Genomic DNA, 15,281 nt, shown 5'->3' on the forward strand with positions numbered 1-15,281 from the left:
ATATTTTTATGACAAAAAAAAGTTCTAAACGTTATCTAGCGAATTATGCATCACAGAAGAGTGAAAATTAAATAAATTGGTTTTAAAATTTGCCCAGCCTTTAAGTTCAGTCCCTGGCTCCTATCTAGATGTGAATTTGAATTGCTAGCCAATATTATAACCAAATTTACTTTGTCTTTATGGCTGTTTTAACTCTGTAAGCTTCCAGCTCCAATGTTTCCAGTTTGTTAGTTGCTTCATACTGTTGACTGAGCCAAGCTTTACATCTCTGACAGGGGGTTTAGAAGGCAGAATTATGCTTCCCTCGGAAACAGCAGCAGGTTTAATGCACACAACTGTATTCTGGGAATTCACTGACTTGATAGTGAATTGTGTAATACACCATTTCTCTGGAGTGCTGTGCCTCCGGCCTCAGTTTACAAAAGAGGATCGGTGTCATTCTTTGTGTCCTGTCAACAGGGAAGCACGGAGCGGTGCTGGAGGGCCCGGGCTGGGGTGCCACGCACCCTGCTGCTGTCAGCCCCGACCAGTGATGCTGACTGATGTTTGTTGGATGTGTTCAGGTCATTGAACTGCGACGGCCCATGGACTCCCGCCTGGAACACGTGGACTTTGAATGCCTTTTCAAGTGCCTCAGCGTTCGTCAGATCATCAGGATCTTTGCTTCTCTCCTGCTGGAGCGGCGTGTGATTTTTGTAGCAGATAAGCTCAGGTAAGTGGCAAAGGGTTCTGAACTACATGTTCAGGACAGTACTATCTCTGGATACAAAAAGCTTTATGCAATGTCCAGAATGGTTGTCCTACGTGAGGATCCTCTCACTATATGTTTAAATAATTTTTACATCAATGGAAGTTATTTGCATCAGGTGGGGCAACACATTCGCTAACGGTCACTAGCTACAAGCCACTTGTTCTATCTTACTTTCCCATCTGTAAAATGGCAATACCAGTAGTCACCTGCTTCATAGTCAGCAATTTTTTGCACAGTGTTTTGAAGCAATATGGTCCTAGCAATGTTTCACTTCAGGTGTTGGAACAGAGTACTCATAAACAGTAGCAGAGATTGTCACCGAGGTGCTTCACCTTGTGGCCATGCAATGCAGCCAGGCAGAGAAACGGGGTACTGAGAGTTCAGCTTTGCTCCATGCAGTACAGAGAGTTTATAAGGGGGCTAAGTTTCAAATCCTGCACTACCAAACCCATTCAGTGGGCGTGTTAAGAATGCTATTATGGTCCATCCCAACTAGTTAGGATATTTTTCCTGGTGCTCACATGACCTGAAAATATTTCGCTTCCAAAGCTCCATCTTGGGATCCTTGCTACATCCTTTCAACATACCCTTTACTTCCCTACCCTTTGATTGCAGTCTCCCCTCCTTGGCTCCTTTGAGGCATGAACTCACCCCAGGTGTAAGGAGTGAGAGCGACAGGTCACAACTCCATATGGCTTTTACCAAGGAAACGGGAGCTCTGTGTATGCTTCACCCTTGCCCTGCAGCAAAGAATCATCCCTTTTTTAGATGCTTGTGTAAACCACATAGAAAAGTATGGACATTGTAAAGAAGATGTTCTTTGCTGTGGCATGAAAAATAATAAAAGATGGCAAATAAAAATGAAGACTGTAATTTATTAGACTCAGAAACATCCAGCATCTTTTAAAAGGACACAAAAGACTGTATGGGTGGCTAAAAACACAGATGTATCTACCCAAACAAACTCTGTTAAACACTTTATCAGCCCCGACCTTCTCTGAATGACCGCCAGAAATAATAGCTGCACTTAGTGGCCGCCAGTGTATATAATAGCAAAAATACTTTGCATAGTAAAAGCTTTACAACCTTTAGGGGAGAATTTCTTAAAGCTGCAGACCCTTCTCAGGTTATAAAGTTACTTCCTTAGCAGTCTTTTTTGTTGTCTAGCAAAACAGGAACATTTTATTTCATCCCTTTCCTTGTCAGTAACCCTTAGTTTGAATGACCATTTGGGATGACTTAATTTCACATAAACTCCTGTTGAGAATTGTGTAGCTAGTCCGGGGTTTCTGCAGTACTTTAGTAGACTGTGAGTCACACCATCAATATTGGGGCAGGTGGCTTTTGGAAATTCTGTTGGCATGTTCCTTCTGACTCTTTTTCTACAGCATGCTTAATTGTATCGTTCTGTCTGTTTCTATTTTACTGTTCATTTAGCAGAATTAGTGGCACCCACAAGCCTGACTATAATTCAGAATAGCACAGGTCTGCGTCCCTTCAAATGGCACAATGGTTTGAGTGGATAATCACAGAAATGGTACAGAGAAAACGAGGGCGGTGCTGTGCTGTGCTGCTGCCAACTATTGCTCTGCTTCTGAGTTTCCCAGTTAACGTTTTCCTGGTTTGGCAAAGTACCCTGTGCCTTGATCTATTGACCATGGGCAGAGTACTGTGGGGATGGCTTGCTGCAGGAGACGTTCTCAGCTGTGAGGGCTGGGACAGAAAGCAGCTGTTCCCTGGAGCGTTTCTCTGGGACAGCTGGCCTTACCAGTGTCATATAACGCTTCTGGGCACCGTTCAGAGAAAAGAAGCAACAATTAAATCTCCTTTGACAGGCTTAAGGCAGCTTGGCTTAGAAGATGGTCGTGTTGCTGATGCTGAGGGCTCATAGTAACTCAGGAGTCCATCCGGCAACCAGGGTTTTATACACATCGCAAGCCTGACTGGAAGCTAACAGCTCAGGCCTGTCTGTGCAATTACCTTTCATAATAGAGTCTTGCTTACAGGCAAAGCACTGCTCTTCTCCCTTTTGGCACACAAAATTAGGGCATCAGGACCAACAGGGACCAGAAACGATAAAGATACCTTTCAGCAAACACATATCCAAATATTGCGTGCTCCTGCAAAAGCTATTCTCCAGTGAACTGTTGTTTCTTTTGTAAGACCGAGCCATTCAGTTGGGGACCATTAGCGTGTACTTTGAGAAAAGAGAGGATTCAGATGGATCCAAGAGACTCGTGGGGTTTTGTGGTTGCTCCTATATACATGTACTTTGTTTTGTTCAAAAAGGGTATGACAAAATCTGATGTGGTAGATAAGGCCCTGGATTAAGACTTATGAATCCTGAACTCTCCTTCTGAACCCTCCGACCTGCTGTGTGACACATGCTGCAAACGTAGCTCCTCTTTCTTATCTTTTGTCTGGTCTGTCTGGGATCCTAAATGCTCCAGGGTGGAGACTGCTTCTTGCTCTGTGTGTGCACGCAGCTCTACTTGCTATAGTGTGGCCCCTCTCAGCAAGGGGACCTAGGAGGTACTGTAAAATAGAAACTAATAATGAGTCCTTTGACAAAGGCCTGGAGAAAGTGACAGTGGATTTAAATTCAATACTTACTGAGGTTTTCATGGTTTAAATGGGGATGAAGTCTAAAATGAAACACTCTGGCTTTGAGCTAATAACTGTCTGTCTTGGAACCTTTGGCTTGTTTGACGTGAATTTTGTTTATGAGCATCACAGCTGAAACTGAAGAAGTTTACCAGTAATGTGGAAAAAAAAAGAAGTGAAATATCTTACAGGTCCAGTCTGTGGGCCCAAAGAACGAGAGCAGGAAATTAAAAAGATTTTACAAGGGTTTGATTTCTGCATGTACCCAAAAAAATAGCTTAGAAATAAATGATGTTGAGGTTTAGGCTTCAAACAATGAGATGCAATGGGCTTTTGTGGCTGCTTGTTTTAACAGGTCTCCAAGCAATAAATGATTTCACACGTTATACAAGTTTGGGAAACTCATGCCTAGTGAAGTGAGATTCATTCAATAAATTGTTATTTACGGTTCTTATAGTGCCCAGAATGTGAACATTAATAGTCCTTGATCTTTGTGCAGAAGAGGTTGCTATTTTTCAACACAGAAAGCGATGCTACCACCAATGAGGAAACAGTAGTAAAGTTCTGAATGACAGGACTATGAGATTGCCTTGGTTAGATATGTGCAGGTAGGTTTGGGTTTTTTTCCAATAAGTTGGGGTGAATAAATCCCTGTGGCTATTTGTTCATCTTCAAAAAAATCAATTTGAATCTGCCAGTGACCTTTCAGTATTTTGCTTTCCATGAACAGTCAAGAAGACAACATAGAAATAAAGATAACAATAGAGAAACTTGGAATAATAATAATAATAATAATATCAACTTCTAAAGAGGTAACTTAAAGCTCCAATTCCTTAAACATCTGCTGAAAGAACGACTGAGATGGTATGTCCCATCCCAGTTCCAATCCCTGTCCCAGCTGGAAGCGCCTATTTACATTCCCGACATGCTGCCTGTTCACCCCAACTCTAAAACAATCCCATGACTGCCGTCTGCAAAGGGAGAGCTGCACTAGTGCAGTCCTCTGGGGTTTGAAAGGCTAGGCATCAGATGCAAAATCAGAGGGTTCTGGGCCTTGGGGAACATCGGCGTTGCTGCAGGCACAAAGGTAGCAACAGAAAATAAATAGAAAGCAAACACTGGAAGAAGAATATTTCTCTGCTTGTTTTAATTTTGTGCTGCGGAAACAAATTTGTGAACATGTTTGCTGAGGAGGTGATGTATCCATACGTGTGAGAACAATCCCTTTGCCTTTTCCCCTGAATGTTTGGAGAGGGGGAAAGGCAGGCCTTGGGCATCTCAGTGTCACTTTGTTATAGCCCCATTTTTTTGTAAATAGAAACCACTCTTGCCGTAATCCACTACATTGTGAAGGGCTCTGAGTATATTTTGCTTCCGTTTCATGTGTGAGTCCAGTCCAACGCCAGCTGGAGTCAATGGGAGTGTTTGGATGAGGCTTGTCTTTTGCTGTGGATCTAAATCCTAGAATATGCCTTTCAGTGGCCTTTCTGAAGTTTTAGGGGTGGTGAAAGGCTTCTGTAGAGTCCCTATTCTCGTAAAATAACTTTTCCTAGTTCTGAATTTTGTTTTTATATGAGATATTTCAGTTACTTCTCAGCGAAGCAGGATCATGGGCCTCAAAGAAAAAATCTCTGTTGACAGCAATGGGTTTTTTGCTCCTAAACCACCTAGGTGAACCTGAAAATGTACGCCAAGGTGAAGGTGGGCCAGGCGTTTCTCTAAGTGGCAGTGCCAGCTCAGGAAGTTCCCCCTCCTGCTTCCCGTATTTGCTCCTGCCCTGCACCATGCTCTCCCTCACCCAGGAGGCTGTGCCAGCCCAGACGCAGTAGGAATTACTCATTTTGCAGGATTTCTCCAAACCACATGGGCCCCTTGGCCAGGTCACACCGGGAGCTCCTGTGCTGGGAGAGGGCCAGAGCAGGGCGCCGTATCTGGGGTGGGCAGGAGCACTGGGATGGGCACACTTCAGGGTGGTGGTGCCACTGAAAGGTGGCTAATATGCACCATCCTTAGGTGTGAGCCAGCTGAATTTACAATATCTCATGAGATATTGTGAATTTGTGAATAAATCCACAAGTTTTTACCTGTGTGCAAGGGAGATCTGAGGGAATGAGGCTGAGGCAATGTTGATGACAGCAAACTTCAGTGTGGCTGAAGCTCCTGCACCTCAGTGTCTTCCTCCCTTAGGGATGGCCACAGGAGACTTTGTCTTCCCAAGGAGAGTTTTTTCCCTCTGTGTTTCTCTGTCCCTCTGCCGGCACACGTTCCCTGGCCCAACACGGACCAGCAGTCTGTCCCCTGGTGTTCTGCAGCCCCCCTGAAACTCTCCTCTGCAGCGCTCACCCCATGAAGTCAAGAGGTGCTGTTGCAAGCAGAAGCTAAGCACCTATGAGGTGGGAAGACTTTATCCTGTTAAGGATAATAAACTTTTATCCTGTTAGGGACAAAAACCTCCCTACACCTCCCCAAAGTATTTTGAGCTGCCGGGAGGAATCTGTCGTCTAGCAGAACTGTAGAAAGTCCAGGCGGATCCCAGACCTGACCAAAGGTGATGGGCTCCAGACAGAAACACTGACTAATACAGGACAGAAGCATAAATATGTAAATACCGAGGGAAGTCATCCCGCAGGCATGTCTCTGTTAACTTTGTGGAGCAAAAGAGGAGCAGAGTGTACTTGTATTGGAGGGCAAAGGCTTTCAGAACAAACAATGGCATTTCCCTAATCTCATGGACAGAGACAGTTTAGGGATGTCCGTGTTACATGTTACGCCTGGGATGTTTGGGGATCACTGAGGCCTGTCCTCGTATTTGAGTCTGTTGTTCCGGGAGTCGTGAGCCCATGCTAGAGAGCAGCACAGTTGGCAGTTGAGGGCAGCCTGGTCCCTGTCTCGCAGTGCCTACCTAGAAAACAGTATCAGGGATCCTCTAATCTAGCAGACAAAATAATAGCATGATCTTGTAGCTCAAGTTAAAATATGCAAATTTAAAGAGGAGACAAGTGGCGATGTTTTAGTAGTAAGAGTAAACTATTGTTCCTCAGCGCTGTAGCAAGGTCACGTGGAAAAGCAAGAGTAGATAAATTTTTGGGCAGATTACTGAGGTGAAAGCTCATTCCCTATTTCCTTATTGCTTATTTTTTATTAACAAAAGTAGGATGTAATTCTTACAAACTAATTATGGCAACGATAGGCCTGATCAGGCTCACCTGCTGCCTGGGAATGCTCCTTTCCAGCAGTCTGTCATATCGTAACACTTGTAAAATCTCCCAACCTGCAGGTTAAAAGCTAAAAACGCGTGTGTTTGTTAGGACAAAGGGAGGAAGGTGCTCAGTAAACAGACAGTGAGCTTTGGCCACTAATAAACATTTCTTTTACTTTCCCCTGTCACAAAAACCTCCACAAATAAAAGTTGAGAGAAATTCAATGACAAACGCAAGCCAGAAAACAGCTTGTGAGGGAGAATTTACTGTTGGTCCTCTCTAACTGGTCTGTACTATTTCTGAGCACAGTCTACAGGAGACACAATGTTTTCTCTTGGTCACATCTGGCACAGCCCTGTAGTGAGCTCTATATATGTATATACAGTTCTCTGTCTTAGGGAAAACTTCTTTAGTTACCAGCTGTGCGTTGCAGAAGGAGATGTTTAAGAGAGGCACGCTACTGTACCTGGGGAATGTGTAAGAGCTCTCAGATCTTCTGTTTAAACCCAGCAGAAGTACGTATGGCTGACATTTCTTCTGGTATTTTTTAATCCAAAAAATCTTGAATTGCTTTCTTAATGCTGCCAGGATTATTGTGCTTGTCTGGTCTGACATGCTGAACATAAGCTAGAGAATTTCTTCCACTAATTTCTGCAGTGGAAGGAATAAGCCCTTGTATAATTATCCGATATGTAATCATGCCTAGTAGACAGAATTTATTCTATGGCAAAAACATCCATTTCTCATGTAAGTAACCAGAGTGTTTCCATTTCATCCAGTGAGAGCCAGATCAGCCCCCACTGAGGACTGATTTAGAACCCGTGGGCCACCTCTGCTTTACCTGAAGGACAACAGCTTGCAGCTCGCTTCATCTTTTATAAAAGCAGCATCCTCTAGAGTCTGTCTGAGTCTCTGTTACGTACCCTGCAATTGCTTTCCTTTTGCGAGACTTTGGTTTATCTCAGTCTGCTTGCACTACGAAGCATCACCAAGTAGAAACCTTCTGTAACGTAAGGTGTTCAATGTAATGTGAAATTGGTAGTTTAAGGTAACTAGCAGAACTGTCTCTCAAGATTTTTGAGAGAAATTTTGCGCTTTATTCCCCCCTCCCAAGAGATATTTACATTTTGTACCACGTGGATTAATTTCTCTGGCACGCAGATTGTGTGATGACTGATGCCAACAGAGGAGCTGTATGTGGACAGTCGGAAAATGTGTGTCAGGCAGAAGAGACAGCCTGAAAAACAAAATGAACTTTTTAAATCTCTGGCTTGTTTTAAGATTCTGCGGTCGCAGAGAAAAGCAATCTAATAATGACATTTTTAATATGCAGTAAACGTCGATGGCATTTTTAATATGCCATATCACAAGAAGGGTAGAACTTTTATGATTTTCCTTTTCCTCCTTTTCTCTTGCCCTCCTTTCAAGTGGTATTTATTCATGTCACTTCAGGCTTTGGCCAACGGCCTACAGTGGGAAAACATCATTTTTCCCCTTATGATTTGTGCAACAAAATTTTCTCTCCCTTCCCCATGAAAGGGAATGGGATAAGATGACGACCATGTTGTTTGGTAATTCTCTTCTGCATTGCTTATTGGTACAATAACCGTATAGCGTTTTCCTAACTCGTCCTTTAGCTCCCCGCAAGGGGATTTAGACAGATTCCCCTTTTCAGCTTTTGAATGAGAAGGATTAGGGCGTTGGGGCTGTTCTCCTTTGTTACTACCTAGAAAAATTTTTCATCCTACTTCACAGCTGTCATGTTGTTAATAATGCAATGACTGACTGTGAATCTGAAACCACAGGCGTGAACATTAACAGAACTGGTGGGAGCAAAGGTCCCAGTGTGGAAAGAACAGGTAGTTAACACTCCTCTGGAGCACCCGGGCCAGAACCAGTTTTGTTAAGGATTTATGCTAAGAAACCGTCCTGCAGGAAGGGACTGGATAACTCTGTGGTCACTAAAGATAACTTTCCACCTTCAAATCTTGCATTTTTTTCTTGTAACGACTTGACAAAGCTTGGGCAGGTGGCTGATGTGTCGAAGTAATGACTTTTTGCCAAAAACCCCATTTGCTTGAGCTTTGTGGACAGTATGGTTGAACTCCACTTGCTTGAAAAGCCAAATCCTTGTTCTGAAGGGCACTTTGCATGTCTCTTTCTCCAGGGGCTTTCATGTGCCTCTCTTATGCACAAGTATTACAGGAGCAAAAAATTATGTCTTTGTTAAAACCACATTCTCCTTTAATCAAGTTTTCTCTGCTTTCTTTAAATTAAGTACTTTAAAGCTATTCTCCGAGAGAGATCTCCTGACAGTGTATTCTCTGGTCTGTGGTACTCAGCTCCGTGTGATGCAACGTTGATCTGTGCCATGAGCCAGGGTTGTGCTTTGCAGGTTATCCGTGGGACCTCAGACTGTCACTCAGATGTTCCAGGAAGGTGGGAGCTGGATTCTGACAACTCAGCTCTTAATGAAGTAAAATAATTTACTAATTTGTGTAAAGTTACAATAACTTTTGAAAATTTTCATTAAATATCTGTCTGAATGAAAAAAACAAAAAGAAAACCTCCTGTATAGACAAAATGAAACCTACACTTACTTCTTTGATAATATCCCCTAATGAGTTGTGTAATTATAAAACATTGAAAATCTGAATTACTTTAACAGACTAAAAAATCCAGCGGCTTTAAAATAGGAATCCCCGAGAGCACATCATATTTCAGTTCATCTCTGTTTAGCTAGGAGATATCATCCCAGCAGGGCAGACATCTACCGGGTGCTGGCTGTTCCTGCCGTCGCCTCCTGGCTGCACTTCAGCATTGTAACATACCTGCTTATTCCTTAAGCCGTTGACTGTAAATTGCAGTTGGGTACAGATTGCTGCAGCAGCAGCATCTGCACAACCTCCTGCATAACAACATGGGCTGCCAGGAGCATCACAGGTAAATCTTTGGTCTCTTTGTTGTCATCTTAGAAAATACTAAAATTTAAGTTCCTTGCTCTTAGCATGTATCTTAGCACAGTTGCCCAGTGTATCAAAATATTACCTGAAGTTATGTGACGTTCTCTGTTCTGGTATGATGGGACATTTATGGAGACAGAAAAGCTTTTCTGTCCACAAACTTTCATGGGGGCACGATGAAAAGATAGGCAAGCACTGTGGTGGACTCTCACCCCTTCTGCTCCACATTGCCTGGTGTAGTCATAACGCACTGTGGGGATGTGTTCAGGTAATTACAGTGAGGCTGTTGATGCAACCATACTGGTAGGATAAGATAGCACAAGACAGGAGAGGATGTTGCAAGCTTAAGCTAAAGCTTATGTGGTCAGAGAAGAGTTTATGGATGAAGATGTTGTCCACTCAATGTTAGGTAAAGCACGATAAGGAGGGGCCAGAAACGGGACACAGATGATGATGCAAACCATTGGGAAAGTCTTCTCCGTGAATTGTACTTGTTGACATGGCAGCGTGGTAAACCATGGCTCCGTGAATTAAAGTCAGAGAAGACAAGTCCAGAAACTAGGTTTTAACCACTGTTCTTATCATTAAAAAATGTCCTACCTGGAAACGTCAGTAGCACAGAGAAACCAGAGCCTGAGCTTTCTGTAACTCACCTTCAGTAGTCACTGGAGTCTGTCACAAAATTAACTGCGTCACTGGTGTCCCACTGATAAGGAACTGCAGCACTGCTTTCACCAGACAGGTGAGGCCATATTGCGATTCCTTTATGAGAATTTTATGAACTTGGCCTTTCTCACGCTGCCCTGTAGAAAGCACCAGATAAAACCTGAAGTGTGACTCATTTCTTCCAATACAAGGTTTGGGTTTGGCTTGTTTTCATGGAGGAAAAAAACCCACCATTTGAAGGATGTGAGGATTAAGTAGCTATACTGTTTGAGTTGTAAGCATAGTTTAAAAGATTCTGCAAAGGATGATAACTGATATTGGGCTGATGTGATGTGGAAAATATGCATCTCCTCCTCAGTCTGTGCCCCTCTCTCCCTGCCACTGTTATCACTGAGGTCTTGTTTGCACTCCGTGAGATATCACAAAGGTCACTTGCAGCAAATGTGTCAGCACTCAAATTAGGGGAGCCACCATGACTTGACTCTGCCTTTCACCCTTGGCAAATGCACGGTTAGGTTCTCACTTTTGCGCCAGGCTGCTGCTGCCATGCGGGAGAAGCCTGGCTTGGGAGCCGAGGAACCAGTGGATGGACCCTGAAATCTGACAGGCACGGTGCAATAGCAGTGCTCCTGGTTTGCTTAAATCAGTCACCCACCCTGGGAAACGTTCATCTCTTGAATAATATTTTTTCTTTGCCAAGCTCCTGTGCAGAGTGAGGGATTTCCACCTGCTTCTGGACTGAGTCGTTAGCTTGCTGCTAAGACTGGGTAATATATGTTACAGTCTATCGCAGACAGGGAGATCTCTCATTTGTGCTTTAGAGAGCGCTTTACCCAGTTGCAGAGATTGACTGTAGCAATATTTGTTGTAGTGTGTGTAGCTGTGATTTCTGTTGGTAGGTCTCCCCTGGCATCAAGAGAAAAGATAACCTAAAATATGCACGTACAAATTTGTCCATATTTCCTGAAAAGAAGGATGTTGGGTATTGATCAGAGATACAGTATTAGCTGCATACTTTAGGCCAACTACTAAAGACCTCATGTCATGACTCTTAATTTACCTCCTACTTAAGTGTTTGCTTTAAAAAATAAATTATGATGCAAAATATTACTCTGGCTTTTACAGCCTAAACTCACTCAATTTTCCATGTAATATGCACCCAATACTTTGATTGATCATTCCAGAGAAAGGTCAAATTTAGTAACAGGAAATTCAGAAAGTTCAGAACCCTCTTTTGAGTCATGTATGCAACTACTCCATCCTAAGCTTTCTGCAGCTACCCAGATTTTCACAGATTTACCTGAAGGTCAGGTGAGGAGAGGCTCCCCCTTGGCAGCAGCAGGGGAGTCCTCCTCCCTGAGTACCCCTACATGGAGGTGGGCCCTTTACAGAAGGATTCTGCCACAGAGAATTCTCAATTCAGGAGGCTGAAATCTAATTATTTAATTAAAGAATAAATTACATTATTAAAAGTTAATAAATATATTATTAATATATTAAATCATAAGTATTTAATAACTTAAAAAATTACAGTCTCTCCTTCCAAACCACCTTACAAAGGCTTGAAGAATTCTCTGTAGTTTGCTTTACCCCTGAAGGGCTTCTAGAAAAGTAAAAGATTATTCAAATTTCAGAAGCTGAAACATGTCTTGCTGCTGAGAGAGGCTGACTTTACAGCCATCCAGACAGCGCTCTTTTCCACAGCGGTCAGGGTACTCGCGGTTCAAAAGGGGCTATCATGTCTCTCGTGTGTACTTGTGGGCTGGTCTGATTAAAATAGAAGTGGAAAAAGAAAAGGTCTTTACGGCTTCATTTCAGCACAATGAAAATAAATTAAGGCTGAAACTTGTGCTGAAATACTTTGCTGAATCAGAGCCTAAAACAGTATTTTTCCTGTCCCCTCATGCTTTGTTTTAATGGGTGAAGCCAGGCATGAACTGACTATAATTCCTGCTGCTCTGTAATCATTAGAAATAATTTTTCTAATAGTGTCCAGATAACTATATGTATTAGAATTAATTTGGGTTGAACAGCAATAAGCTGAGCACAAATTCTGGTGTTTGTTTTGGCCGTAATCTTCTCTCTCTCAGATACAGGTAAATATAACCATGGTGGAGGAAACTTGTCTTTTCACTTTGAAGATTATTCCTGATAGAAACTATGTTTTTGTGTCTGTCTGCTTATCAGCAGGCTGTGCATACTGGGGCAAGGGGGAAGCAGTACAGGAGTGGCTGAAGTGTGCGAGCACTGGTTTATATTTGATTTACTTCTGTACCACGAGCAGGCTTCGAGCCTCTGTCACACACCTTCAGCTGCGCCGGTGTCTGATCTTCCCTCCTGCAGCTGCAGCCCCTCTCAGCATCTCTGGTACCAAATGAGGCCGGGTAATTGGCATCAGACGGCCTCACAGGGAGGCTGGCTGATAGCAACAGGGAGGAACAAGGGATCCAGTAATTTGGCCTCATGTGCATGATAGAGCTTTATCCATGTTCATATTAAATTGTTTTCCCTGGTCCTTGCGTTGTTCAGCCCAGACAGTCACTGTCTTGGCCCTTAGTTTTGCATCCCAGCCTTTTTGCCTTCAGTTCATGTTTCCTTTTCGCCTGCTTGCCAGGTTTATTTTGTCTTCCGCCCCTCCCAGTTCTGCCTCACAGGTCTTATTTTTACCCCTTTGCATTTAATTCATTCTCTTCCCTTCCTTCATTTCCTTCTCTTCCCTTCCGTAGGGTTCCTTGCAGGATGAAGATGATCTTCATCTCCTCGAGGAGCTTCCCATTTCTCTGCGTAGCTCAGGGCTACAATGGAAAGGAAGGCGCTGAGGTGCTGCTTAGTGCAAACAATTTCTTCTGAATAAGTTAGCAGCTAAATAAGTCTCTTTTTTGTATGCACAAAAATATTATTTTAACATGGCTTGTGACATAACCAAATCAGAGTGAGTTTAGACATCACAGGTTGAAGTCCTTGGCACACAGGGCACTCCATCCTGCCAGCCTTCAAGTCCTTGCCACCAAACATGCCACCTTTTCACAAAAAAGGGCAGCAAAGATGCTTTAGATAACAAAATAACATGTTTTCTTATCTAGCTTTGGAAGCAAACTGATCTTATGTCAAGAAAGGGGGCTGAATCGGCTGACCTCCTGAGGTCTCTTCCCACCTGAATTACTTTATGATTCTATATAATTTTGCCTGAAAGTGGGAAACAAAATAGTTATCCAGAGGCAGACACAAAAGCTTAAAAACTTCAGTGAAAACAAGTTAAATTTTGAATCCTGATCATGTGAAAACAGTGCCTTATGAATGCAAGCAATCCTACAAATAGGCAGGTCTCCCAGACCCATTGATAATTGCAGCCCTGCATCATGCAGGCATGAACACACGGAGGTATCCTTTAATCCCTGATCAGTGGTGATGTTACCCGTGTGTCGGTGATGTTACCTGTGTGTCGTGATTTAGCTCCAGCCGGCAACGAAGAACCACGCTGTGGCTTACTCACTCCCCCCAGAAGCAGGTTAGGGGGAGAATTGGAAGAAAAAGGCAAAACTCGTGGGTTGAGATAAAAGCAGTTTAACAGAACAACAAAGGAAAGAGGAAAACAACAGCAATAATACTGATAAAGGAATATACAAACCACGATTAATGTACCACTGCTCACTGGCTGAAACCTGGAAAAGCCCCATCCCGCTCCTGCCCCCGACCCCCCCTGGTCCGTTCCCCCAACTATAGACTGAGCATGAAGTCACACAGTATTGAAACTTTGGCTAGTTTGGGTCAGCCATTTGGACTGTGTCCTGTCCCAGCTCCTTGTGAAAATATCCCTACCCCTGCTGGAACCAGGGCACCATGACAGCTTCGCTTCTCAAAAAATCTCCATTTCAGCTTCGCTTCGGTATTAGTTTACAAGCACAAAGGTATTTATTGCTTCATGTTGTTCCTGCTGAGAAGGTTGTCCCACACACTTCCTGCAGTCATCTTCTGCCACGGTCCCCTCCCCAGCCCTCTCTGCATCCAATGCTGCGCCTCTGGATGTGCCTGTTGTTCCTGAGCCCGTGTGCTTGCACATTGCTGAACTTGGGGCCACAGCTGTGCAGTCAGATGGCTCCATCGCCACGTTCTTTTTTCCTTTAGCAACAATGACTCACATGATTTTATTTTGAAATGTTCACGGGGTGTGTGTTCTTGCTAAAAAGCTGCAGAAACATGTCCTTTCTTTCGTTTGAGCGGAAAGAGAGGAGTCAAAGATTTTTTCCCTTTTAAACATCCCAGAGTGGTAAGAGAGAAACAATCAGCAATAATTTTGCATAGGAAGAAATGCTGTCATGTCTGACACCTTTACACTGGCTAGAAAACTGGAGATGTCCTGCACCACTGTATCAAAGACTTCCTTGAATTCTCATTTTATTCCTCCCTGCCCTGTTTGGTGAGTAGTTGGTGGTATCTGGGTTAATGAAACGTGTCCTCACAGCATAGCAGCCCCAAGAGTGAAGCACAAGCCATTGATCTGTGGGGCTCTGGGGGCACACAGCCTCAGAAGAAGCGTGCCTGGGGGCCAAGATGGGTACCGGAGCTGAGCACCCACACTGTGGAGCAGGGAGAAAGCCCCATTGTCAGCCAGCTCTGCCGGCAGGCCAGGGATCCTCAAAGCTTGCTTTAAAAGTAGGAATGCTGCAGGAGCTGATTACAGCAAGACAGCTGGAGTATGGAGACTGTCACTTATGATACTGATACGTTTTCATTTATATCTTGTCCCTGATGCTATTATTTAGTCTTATTCACCTGAATAAAAGTGCTGCTATTATTTAGTCTTATGCACCCAGAGAAACCTTCGTGTTCTTTCAGAGCTTAGGTGTGTATTGTATCCGGCACAGCACCATTCTGCTCCAAATTACTGCCTGCACAGTAACAGTGATGCTATATGCATGCCATCTCCCACCCAAACTGTAGCAGTCTGCTACAGTTTTTACTTCCAGTCTGCTACCGTTATTACTTTTCTCTTTACTTGATGCTTTTCAAGCTTTCTGCTTTGTCCTTCCCCTCCGCTCTGTGTTGGAGGGGAGATGGGCTGAATCCTTGGCCCTGTAGCCTTTTGCCAGTCTTTAA

At 43.6% G+C, this 15,281-nt stretch overlaps 1 protein-coding gene across 2 annotated transcripts in view; it reads left to right on the forward strand.

Annotated features, from left to right (window-relative positions):
- DENND2B (DENN domain containing 2B) overlaps positions 1-15,281 on the forward strand; it is a 179,214-nt gene that overhangs the window by 153,036 nt on the left and 10,897 nt on the right. For both annotated transcript variants that reach the window (XM_054200675.1, XM_054200677.1), the window contains one exon: positions 564-712. In XM_054200675.1, coding sequence (XP_054056650.1) covers positions 564-712 — 149 coding nt within the window. The remainder of the gene's footprint in view (positions 1-563; positions 713-15,281) is intronic.

This window comes from Rissa tridactyla, chromosome 4 (genome assembly GCF_028500815.1).
Source record: "Rissa tridactyla isolate bRisTri1 chromosome 4, bRisTri1.patW.cur.20221130, whole genome shotgun sequence".
Lineage (NCBI taxonomy): Eukaryota > Metazoa > Chordata > Aves > Charadriiformes > Laridae > Rissa > Rissa tridactyla.